This window comes from Anopheles merus, chromosome 2R, assembly GCF_017562075.2.
Source record: "Anopheles merus strain MAF chromosome 2R, AmerM5.1, whole genome shotgun sequence".
NCBI lineage: Eukaryota > Metazoa > Arthropoda > Insecta > Diptera > Culicidae > Anopheles > Anopheles merus.
The window spans coordinates 57,621,671-57,633,891 of NC_054082.1; the positions used below are offsets into that span (position 1 = coordinate 57,621,671).

The 12,221-nt window shown below is 35.7% G+C and overlaps 1 protein-coding gene across 1 annotated transcript in view; it reads right to left on the reverse strand.

The window, feature by feature from the left end:
* Positions 1 to 11,847, reverse strand: part of LOC121589185 — a 36,048-nt gene extending 24,201 nt beyond the window's left edge. The window contains exons 1-2 of the mRNA XM_041907891.1: positions 11,568 to 11,847; positions 7,343 to 8,509 (exon numbers count right to left, since the gene is read on the reverse strand). Coding sequence (XP_041763825.1) covers positions 7,343 to 7,424 — 82 coding nt within the window. The 5' untranslated portion in view covers positions 7,425 to 8,509; positions 11,568 to 11,847. The remainder of the gene's footprint in view (positions 1 to 7,342; positions 8,510 to 11,567) is intronic.
* Between the last annotated feature and the right edge of the window lie 374 nt (positions 11,848 to 12,221).

Here is a 12,221-nt window from a genome sequence, read left to right on the forward strand (position 1 = left end):
AACATCAGCCCAGTAATTTTCAAATATAATATGTTTTCCTGTAACGATACACAAGTCAATAAAAAATCAAATAAATCTCAATAAAAAGGGAAATTCTTTTCATTATGGTTTTTTGAAAATTCCATTATGTTTTTGCACAAGTACGTTGCATAAGTCAACAAAAAATCAAATAAATCTCAATAAAAAGGGAAATCCATTCATTATGAATTTTTGAAAACTCATTTGAACTTTTTGAAACATTCTATTTATGATATAGGCAGATTAAGCTAGATCTGTGTATTGGTCACGCTGTGTACTGGAACACTATAGGACCGAAAATATCCTTGTAAATCAGTTATCAATAAAAATTGCCGATATATCCCAGGTTTGACGACAGCAGCCATATTGGACTAAATGAAAGAAGTCGCTTCTACATTGGCAATGACAATAACTCCACTTATGAATCAAAACTTATGAAACCAACAGTATGATGTAAATATCATTAATGGTTTTATCATTTATCATTTTCAAAAATAGATTAACGGTGTACAGATGTGATCGTAATCCTATTACAAACAACTGCGCTCGTGGTGATAGTGTCATAATAGTGTGCGTCATCAGTTCCATCTCAGGAAATCCCGCATCAGTCATCAATATTCGAGATAGAGTGGGTGAAGCTGTGGCTCTCACAATCTTCACTTTTCATCGGTGGGGCATACATTCCGCCTTCCTTCCGTAGTGTTTAATGAATTAGGTAGCAATAGCCGGTATCGCTAAAGAATTGGTTTAAAATATACAGTCGTTAAAAATTTACCAAAGTCGTTAAAAATTGCTCGAATTTGACATTGCGAACGGATTGAGCTCATTTGTTAATTTTAACGATTGGTCCTATGCCGTTGTTAAACAAACGATCGTCAAGAGCATATGCGATACAAATTAACAGTCGTTTAATTATGTTGCTCGATTTTTTCCTGTGTTTGCCTATTTGCGATATCGAGCAGTCGTTAACTGTTTTAACGATCGTTTATTTTAACAGGAACTGTTAAAATGTGTTCCTTTATTCGCGATACCGGCTGTTGTTGTTAAAAAAAATGCATCTAAACATACATACATACATACATATATACATTCATACATATACAGGGCGTTCGGTATAATTTTGACAGTTACATTTTGGAAGCGGAAGCGGATCACATGCATCATGATGATCCGCGCCGGACGCGATAACCGCGACATCATGCAGTGCGTTCAGTGTTCGCTGAACACGGTGAAGGCGATCCGGAGTGAGCTGGGAGAAAACAGCGACGACGACGAAGCGGTGGCAGCACGAAACCACATTCTCCACAGCGGTGGGATTGCGTGCGGACCGACGCTTTCCTGGCTGACCTCCAGGCGCGCGTGATGGAAAATCCGAATCGGAATTCGGTCGTTGGCACGTGAGATGGGGGTGGCACGCGGATGGGTACATTTCCATACTGGACACCGTCGTGAAGCCTTTTATCACGAGAGTGGCCAACGGCAGACCGTACGTGTTCCAGAAGGATTCCGCTCCGTGCCATACAGCCTCCAAAACGATAAAGTGGTTGACGGCCAATTTCAACGACTTCACCGCGCCGAATGTGTGGCCTCCCAGCTCCCCGGATCTTAATCCATTGGATTATTTCGTGTGGGGCGCGGTGGAACAGGACACCAACAGACCCTCCAGCAACACCAAGGCGGAGCTGATGGCGAAAATTAGGTCCATTTTCGCGGCCCTACTCCGCGAAACTGTCGCCAGGGCTTGTTCCCGGTTCCGGAGACGGGTGGAGGCCGTAATAGAAGCCGAGGGCGGATATTTTGAATAAAATGAATAAAATACATGGTAAGCTACTATTTCTAAAACAAAAATCCCCGATGATTAATTTTGCCATAATTTGTTTTCCTTTCTCCGTAGGTGACTGTCAAAATTATCCCGAACGCCCTGTATACATACATACATACATACATACATACATACATACATACATACATACATAAATACACAGGTACATACATGGTAACTGTACTGGTATTGTCATTGCTCTTTTACGATTGGTTTGAGGAAAAGGTAAATACAACTGCTGATCTTCACTTTCTGGGCCTTAAGAGAAATCATTATTTCTTGGGCAGCTGATTTCTATAGTATTATTTACTGTTAACGGACTTTTTAGTCATTATTATTCAGTTCCGTGTACAATTCTAATGATCCCAAACAGCCTGTTGTATGTTATGAGTATCTCTCTCTTTATCTCTCTCTCTCTCTCTCTCTCTCTCTCTCTCTCTCTTTCTCTTTCTCTGTCTCTTTCTCTCTCTCTCTCTCTTATTCTCTCCCTCTCGTTCTCTCTCTCTTATTCTCTCTCTCTCTCTCTCTCTCTTTCTCTCTCTCTCTTTCTCTCTCTCTCTAACTCTCTCTCACTCTCTTTTGTTGGCCTGCTCTCGGTGTTATGAATATAGTTCTGAATAAACCAACATACAGTGCTTTTACAGTGCTCGATTGGGAAATCGCATTTAATTTGGTGAAAAAATCAATTACAATCTGAGCAATGTCTACGAGCCTCAATATTCAATATTCAATATGGCCCTTTGAGTTACGTCTAGGCCATCCTTTTCATTTCTCTGTTATGTTCTTTTACCCTAATCCACAAGTAGAATTAGTAGAGAGCTAGAATTAGATTCGAGTACCTACTCGAAAATGCCGAAATAAGGTGATGTTTACATTTATCCCAAAGCGAATTAAAGAGATCAGGTGTTGGAATCCAGAAACACAGTGTATGTAGTCCAGGTGGGCTCATAGCATTTTTTTTATAACCAAATTTAAATATCACGTTTTGACCGGATGGTTGAAAACTTTTGTTTGATAGCTGCTCGAAAACTGCTATACAATCCAAACAGCTGACGAACTTAAAACGGGAAGGGCCCTATTGTCAGAAAATCTTAATACGTAACAAATACCTCTCGTAACGAGTAAAATCTTGCATAGCTTGCAATTTCATTTGTATTCCTGATATAATAGAGTAATGGGGATGTGAAATCCACATCACGATCGTTTAACGTTGAGTCTTTATTTTTGCCTATAGCTTAAGCAGATGAGAGTTTCGAGACTAAGAATAGTTCAATATAAGCTTGCCACCAGGTGCGTCGTATGTTGCACAAGTGTGTGGTTATTTAATATTTCTAACAGACCTTTTTGACAAGGAAATGGTTTTGATTTATGATTATACCGGAAAATTAAAACAATAATTCAGAACAAGCAAGAACTAGTGTGAAAAGAATAGTTTTGTCAAAGAAATATGAAAAGAATGGTTACAACGATAGACCATTACTCTGAATTTAAAGAAAGTGAATAAAAAAGTATATTAAGCCGGTCTCGTGGTACAGTCGTCAACTCAAAAAACTTAACAACATGCACTTCATGGGTTCAAGCCCCGTATGGACCGCACCACCATACGTAAGAATGACTATCCTGCTAAGCAGGGGAATCCATAAGCCACTGAAAGACAACTCCAATAGTGGTATAGGCAGGCCTTGACCAACAACGGTTGTTGAGCTAAATTATTTTTTGAAGAAGGATAAAAAATAATGACAATGAAACAGTGAATCCCAATTGTTGGAACTATGGTGAAATTTTTCATTTCTTGTATTGATGTGGTATTCTGCGGTCTTGGATCCAGTTATTTTACTATTCATAAAATGGAAAAGAGCCACTCGCGTAATGAGTGTGTCACTGCAACGGATCAAACCCGTTATGCGAGGATCGACTGTATTACCTAACCTTACTGAAAAGCATACACGTTGTAAGTTGATTATTCGCTCAGTTAACATTAGACATACAGGAAAGCCGCTGCACTTTCTATGAGGCAGTGTTGCTTCTGCAGTTTATCATTAATCAATTATCAGGTTCATCGAATGAACCGATAAGCTACTCGAGTACTTTACACTTTACAGGGTTTTTAAGCTAGTTTCGAATGTAAATATCGTTATTCACCGCATCCATGATGTTTTTCAACAGCTGTCAAATGGTTTATTTGTATAAAAATAAAACTTCAGTTTCAACACATGATTTTCAACACATAACAAAGAACTGTCACACTCAATCCAGCTGAAGTCGTGTTGCAAATCATGTTGTAGAATTTAAAAATTATGATGGAAATGAAATGTCTATCGATGTGGAACAACATCTTGCACGCGTGAATAACAATGTTTACATTCGAAACTGACTTGGAAAACTCTGTATTGTTAGTAATTCACAGTATAAACAAAGAGTTGTTTACCTCACTAATCAATGATGATAATGGTACAGTATCGACTCTCATTTCCTAAAGTTATGGCTATAAGAAACTTAAGCTTTACAATCAAGGCACTAAGAGACCGTGACTGAAAGAAAATATTTTATTAGTATAATATGGTGATCCGGTTTTCAGTTTTTGGTTGTACTGTGCTTATTAGCCATTTTTTATTGCCTCATGCGAAAATCCGCATGTTACTTCCGTCCATACATCGAAAGTACCAACAAAGACGAGCGGAAGCATCGACCGTACTTAAAGAATAGGCCTTAAGGAGAGGGTGAATCAGTGAAAGTTTCTGGTAAAGGCACCTTGTATGAAGTAACACAGTTTACATAATCGTCTGTCCACATTGTGAGAGCCTAGGCTGTAGGTTGGAAGGTTGTGCATAACTTTGGTTTTACATACCCTTCCTTACCCTCATGCTCGGCCATTCTATTCGCTCAAAGAGGTATACGAGCGAAAGTCGCGAGAGAAACTGTGGTGAGGACCACAAGGCGTAACCAAAGATCTTTAATATATTTTAATTAATATGCAGATGGTATACTCCCGTACCACACCACCACGTTTATACAACAGCGCATAGCATAACTATGAATTTATTTGTGAAGAGTCATAGTTTCCAAAATGCCCAGGTTAAAACGATGTTATTATTCGCGAAGTAGTTCATATATTATTTTCGTTTTTATTAGGTGTTTACAAAGAATCATTGATTGATGGATTTGAGAAGATAACCAAAGGCTTTCGAATGCGAAATAACACAAGCAATGAAAATCTTTGGTCATCGATTGGAAAGATAATTTTCTTTGTGTAGAACACAACCCTCGATTTTTATATGTAAACTACATATATTTTCTCATTAACTGGACGATTAAATCAAGTTTATGAATCTTTGAGTTTTGTAGTATTTTTACGATTTTGATGTTGGTTAATGTTTATGTGCAAGTGTATAGAAACATTCTGGACTTTAGAATGATGATCTAATTTAAAGTCTAATTATTTTTTTATCTTCAAGCAATATTAAAGTTGATATTAAAGTTTATAACACAAAACTGCTATCATATCAAACACGTATGCTACTGGAAACCATGGCAGTAGTAACCTATTTTACATACATGGATTGCACCGAATGCTGCAGCCTGAATATTTGAAAGCATGTAGGAAGAAAAAAGAAATAACTTTTCAATCGACTTACGCAAGCACGAAATGTACACCAGGAACAGTTGAAATCTAGTGTAAGCAATTATTAACTAGTCAAAAATATTGCTTTTTAAGTTACGTGAACTGCATGCCTATTAGTGTGAATCTTTTGTTAGTTGTAAGATATAGATACAATAATGTCTAGAGCAGCCTTATCCACTGATGGGCTGTGGTGTACCCTACACAGAAAACTTTTTTTACTGAACTTCAGTAAGATTTTACTGAAATTTTATTAACTGAAGTTTCAGTAATCCTTTCAGTAAAAAGAATGTTTACTGAATCATTCAGTAATGTCCGGTGCTCACCAAAATGACAGCTCGTTTACTGAAACCGCAGTAAAGCCATTCTTATATTACTGATTTTTCAGTAGTTGGTTGCGATTAAAAAATGACGAAATATTTCTTTTAAATTGAGTTTTATTTATACTTAGAGATTGCCAGTTCCTCAATTCATGTTCATACATGTTTTGTGTTGTTTTATACACTTTTATACTGTATTTTGCCGTCGCCGAAGTGTAGCTGGTTCAGTAAGCGCTCACAGACACCACGAAATTTCAGCAAGTACAGTGGGTTGTAGCAAACATTTTACACACCAACACGGCTGCCAATTATTTTAAATTAATCCCGTAAGCCGAAATATCACCTTAAATTTCACGAGGGTGCCTGTAAGCGCCTACAAAATCAACTTTTTGCACGTCACGAGCAAGTAGGTACCGCATTGTTTTGTTTTGATGTTCTGACTGACAGGTCGATTTGACAGAATGAATTGCTGCATTTTCAGTAATTTGTTTTACTGATATCCAGTGAAACGACTAATTTGACACTTATTTTACTGATTTTCAGTAAAATGCGTATTACTGAAATGAATTCAGTAAATTATTTTGCTGAAAGTCAGCAAAAACATGACATTCATGCTGAAAATCAGTAAAATATTCTATTACTGAACCGTTTCAGTTAAAAACTTTACTGAAGTAGGATGAGAAAATTTGCTGTGTAAGTATTACGTAGGAGGTCCTACGTATGAGCAGTTTCAACCCATATAGGCTCGGCCCAAACGGGGATCGAACTCATAACGATCATGTTGTTAAATGGCAACTCCAATTCATAAATAACAATGTTTGGAAAAATTATATCAATTGAGACTATATGTATTAAAAAAGCTTAATTTTTCAAAACATAATTCGGCATATAAACTAGTAAGCGTATTTATTAGCATGCATACAGGGAACAATAGTGGATAATGGTCCTTTTGTAGAAGATGATAAGTACATATGTTAGTTTTGATCATATGAATGCATTCTTAAATATAACAAATTAGCACTCTTTTCAATTTATTGAATATTTTCTTTACATAGCTGAATATAGTCGTGACAAACATAAGTTCATCTTTTTTTTATTTAGGAAGAACTGCTATGCCATAATACTTAATATTAACTAACAGTTATTAACAATTATGAAACGACAATGCAACAATTATTCAACGAATATAACTTATATATAAATGAGAAATTACAGCGTTTCAAATTTGAATTCAATGCAGCTGCACTATAATTGATTGATTTTAACAAATTGTCATAGCTATCACCGGCCTGTTTGAATCTATTTCACCTAGTCCATACTCCATTTAAGGTTGTTGTTCAAAAAAACATAGCTTATCAAAATCGGTTGTGTGCCTGCAGTAAAAGCGTGCAGCTATTCAAAACTCAATCATACACCCTGTAGGACTTGTCAAAGTGTTATACCGAAATAAGGCATCACAGATGTGCCAGCAAGACTCTACTTAGAATTAAACTGCGATGTTTGCACAAGAAAAAAGTTCGCAATATATAGAAAATTATTCAACTTAGTAATCAAGAATCTCACCTGAAAATAGCATGTTTTCTGCTCCAACGAAACCCACGACAAACAGAAAATAGACTATACACATTTTTTGTGCATTTTGCATGATTCTTTTGTCCGTGGGTGTTTTTTGTATCCGCTATTTTTGGTGCTGCCGATTGCTATAGTCGTCGAAGAAAGGGACTGCCAAGTTAATTTTAAAATCTTGCACCGAAATGAGATTCAGTTTGATACGCGATTTATTCGCTGCGTGATTATACAATTCCTTCAATTATATTCATTCAAAACCGGAACATAATTTCCTTTGTCGTTACATTGATCGTAAAAGTACGTTTGCATTTTGATTTCGTTAATCTTTGTGACTGATCTTATATCCTTTATAATGCTTTTTGTTGTCTTGTATTTGCAAACGATTGTAACAATGTATTACAGTAACAGTTTTGGATCAGTGTTTTCATAAAGAAATTGAAGAAATTCTGTTACTTCTGCAGTTGCATGATCACGATATGAGATTCACTTTCTCCACTTTTTTGTCTTCTTTGTTTTATTTTTCTTTGAATCCGCTCTCATCGTGTTTGAACTGGTGCTACATGACAACACATGTTGATGTACTAATCGAGGCAGTGATTTTTCGTTCTCATGCTCAGTTCAGATGGTTTCCGTAACAAGCATTACTTCCTCATGGGTAGACTTCCGGATTTGTTTGCTTGCATGACACGTCTACTTTAATCGTTTGCGTGTTTGTATCTTAAATTGTTATTGTTTTCATTTCACCTCCTATTTAGTGTCGCGAATTTCACTATGTGAATAGCTTTATGATTTAGATGAGTGCAACACGGCTAGGGGAATGGTTACTGTTTTGCATAAAATTTACATAACTTAAAGTGATTCTCTGATAGCATTTTACAGCTAGATGTCGTGTGCTATTGCATTCGTAGTTTTCGGAAGAATTTGGATGGTAGTGCAATGCATTTTTCCGTGGAAGCACCGTTTGTTAGACTGATCAATTTCAGTGTATCTTGAAGTAACCGAGCTTTGCTTGATTCTGCGTGACACTTATACCAGTAAAAAATCGGAGACAAGAGCAGTCAATCGCAAATATATGATTTATCAGCTGCTTTATCTGGTAAATATGACACGTTATAACGTATCACATACATAATAATATTCAATCACAGTTAAACCATGGCTCTGTAATTAAATATGAAGAAAAAAAATGATACAATCTGCTCTAACTCGTCGTGTTAGAATGAACCCAACAAATTCACGGCACTTTAAAGGGCTCTGAGTACATGATATGATTTTAGGTTATATTATTTGATTCTTACTTTACGTATTCTTTTGAAAAGCTATGTTCAAAAATCTAGTAAGATTTATCATTGATCATGATGACCACTACAGTTAGATCAGTAATTTGGATATCAAATATGCACCCTGATATTTTTTTCGAGCTAAAAGTCAAACCTATCACACACGACCTAAATGAAACGTGTTTGTTCATCCGTAGTGCAGCATCATCTCAATCGCATTTCGTGTTCGAAGCATGATCATGGAACAAATAAGTTTCCCACACATTTGTGGCTAGTGAGCAGAAGAATTAGACTGATAGTGAAAGCGAAAGTACATAGCATGCTGGCCTTAGCTACCTTTATTTTACGTGCTGAAATACCCTTTATTACCAAGGTTACCTTAAGTAAGCGCGAAACCGTGCTAAATCATTTCACGTCGGCGTTTAGATACGGCTTTTCTTATTATTTCGTTGAGGCATATATACACCTGTAAGTGTAAGGGTTCATCAATGTTTTTGTTAGTTTGTCTACAGTTGCATGTCTATCTATTCAGATTGTTAATTTCTTGGATTAAAGTGAAATGTTTTAAAACGTGTTTTGATGACGCAGATAATACAGTCCGAACTCTCTTATTGGTCTTCAATTGCCCGCCAATTATTGAATTCGTAATAGTTAATTGGTATGTTTTTCGATACTAAATAAAACTATTTTTTATTTTTTGGATCGGGGTTTTCATATAAACTCATGTAATTCATTGAACTGTCATCCAACTATCTAACATCCATCTTAAAAGAATGTCAACTAAAACACGTTCAACTTTTCGATCCCGGATCTTGTGGCTGCAGGAAGAAAATTGCTTATTATTTAGGTATTAAGATTAAAGGGGCCTACATGCTCTATGCGTCTAAAAAAGTTAAATATCTGAAATCCTACCTTATTTTTAAAAGCTTCCAAATAACAAGTTATAAGTGTGAAACATTTATCATTACATAGATGGATCTTAAGACCCATAACACATACATTTACTTTTAGGCAAGTTTCATTTCGAATCTATCTATCTATCTATCTATCTATCTATCTATCTATCTATCTACCTATTTATCTAAAAATAATTCAGTTTTCATAAGTTTCTACAGCATTACAAGTACAGAATGACCTCGCTGGATGGGATTTTAATGCGTACCAACAAGACATTTATGTTTATAAATGAAATGCAAGAACAATTATGAAGCAAGAGCTTTATGACAAACATCCTGTATAATGCATGTCAAAGCTCCTTATTTGATTGGCAGACGACCCAACTATTCAGGTACCAACTAATGAGCAATCCAACTACGACAGATCTATCATGTGGGGTGATACTATACTTAATTAGCTGCCAGTCAAAACAGTTGGATTAAAGAATCACAGTAAGTATTTTCCATTTTGTGGGTAACCATAAAACAATTCTATCATTTTTATTTGTATCAATAACATTCCACACCTCCAGAAGCTGTTTCCTTTTCTTGCATTGGTTTATCATGCTTTTAAAGTTTCTATCTCCACAGGTGTAGCTTGTACGTATTCTTCAGTTGCAGCAGGCGCAGCAGCAGCGTATCATGAAAGCTAATTATTTCTCTACATCCAGTTAAACCTGATTATGAAGATAGTGACTTTCCATCTCTATGGATAGTCAACTGAATTTAAATTATATAAATGAAACAGTTAAAAGATAATAACATTTTTCATGTTTGTAAAAACAGTAAGGGTTTTATAGATTTACACATAACCAAAATTCAACCCATAAAATGTATAAATAAAAATTGTCGAGTGAAGCTAAAAATATGTCGTAGGTCTCTGTTTGCTATATGATTAAGGGGTAGTTTTAGTACAGTAAGAGTTTGCTGACTGGGATTTGTTTAGATTACTAATTACTAACACAACAACAATAAAAGGCTCTAGTGTAATGTTTTCACCGGCATTTGCTGAAGAATTATACAGTTGGCCTCCATTGATTGAATGGCGATTACTTGCCAACCATTATAAATTCAATGGATTTTAGTTGACGCGTATTTCCAAAAAATCCATTTCTTAATATGCTTTGACGCTGAAATTTTTATTTATACAAACACCTGCTATTTGATTGAGCTGTCAGCCAATTAAATTGACATTACATTAAAAACTGAACTAAAACTACAACTAAAAAGCAATGAATTATAGGGTTCCAACTATAGTTGGGTTTCTGAATGATTTATAATGGTTGACTATAAAAAAATGAAAACAAAAGTCTCGTCTCCTAGTTAGTGAATTTACTGTAATTGTATGATTATATGTATTTCTGAATATTCTTCATTTTGTCGTATAATCTGTAAAGAGTGATTCATTAAGTAAGTATCAGCAATCATTTAAAATGCAAACTGTAAAACGGAAACTTCTCTAAATTGAACAAAAGTGAAATGATAAAATTTGAGATTCACATAATCTTGGTGTATGCATTTAGTTATCATTGCCTGGCCAGTGTTAGCCAGTGTTTAGGCCGTAAGTAGCCGTCATAAGATCGAACAGATCAGGTAGCTATCGTAAGTTATGTAACTAATATTAATACCCTGTATTACAGGGTTTTCCAAGTTACTTTCAAATATAGACATAGGAAAACCATGTAATAAAGTAGCAGCTCAGTAGGCTTTTGTTCCCGATTGAATTCTGTCAACAACAAAGTATTTAAACCTCTATTCATTAATCTGCAGGATCCGGTAACGGTAAAAAGAGATACTTTGGCGTTGTAAACGTGTAAAGCATGGATTATGCCATAATTATAATAATTCCTTTTTATTTGTGCCGGTCTAACATAGTTTACATTTCATAAAACTTTACTTTTAATACGTCAATTAATGTTGCTAGTTTTTCTCTAGAGATGATTGCAAAAATAGTGTTTTCGCATTAAATATTTTTCATTTGAGAACATCTGTTATTATATTTACCTTTAGTTCAATTACTCGGTGGAATTTCAATTACAAGAAATCACAAATTAAACGATTTCTGGCATTTTAAATCCTCACGAACGGTGTTTACGTAGTATTTTCTTTGCTTTCACTTGATTTTAGCTCAAGCAAAATTGCAAATTTGGCCGATCTTACGTTCTTTCTTTGAACACCATCATAATTGAAACCATCATAACTTCTTTGGAATTACACGTTTAATGTTGGGGATATGCTACTACTGCCACATTAACACCAGCTTTACAATGTTATTTCAGTAGCTTCACAGTAGCATAAGTTATTTCACCACACTATCTTGCTTTTATGACATGAGTTTCAGAAAATGCCCTGAAATTAAATTCGGTTTATGAATTAAATTAAAGTCAACACTACACAACACGTGCGCGGGTACTGGTTCGTGGAGCAGCATACGTCGATAGCTTATGAGAGCATATGTTTTCTGTTTGTTTTACTGCTGACGGACGCAATCTGACTGGCAGAGCGACGGTTCATCTTATGATCGGTGGGTTTAAGTCCCACCAGTACCGGTAGTGCTGGCTTACGACGGACAGCGCTGTGTGAATAGAGTACGTTGCCGTTCGCTTTTACCCTTTTACTCATACATTTTACTCATGCATCTCTCTTCACTCTTCGCGA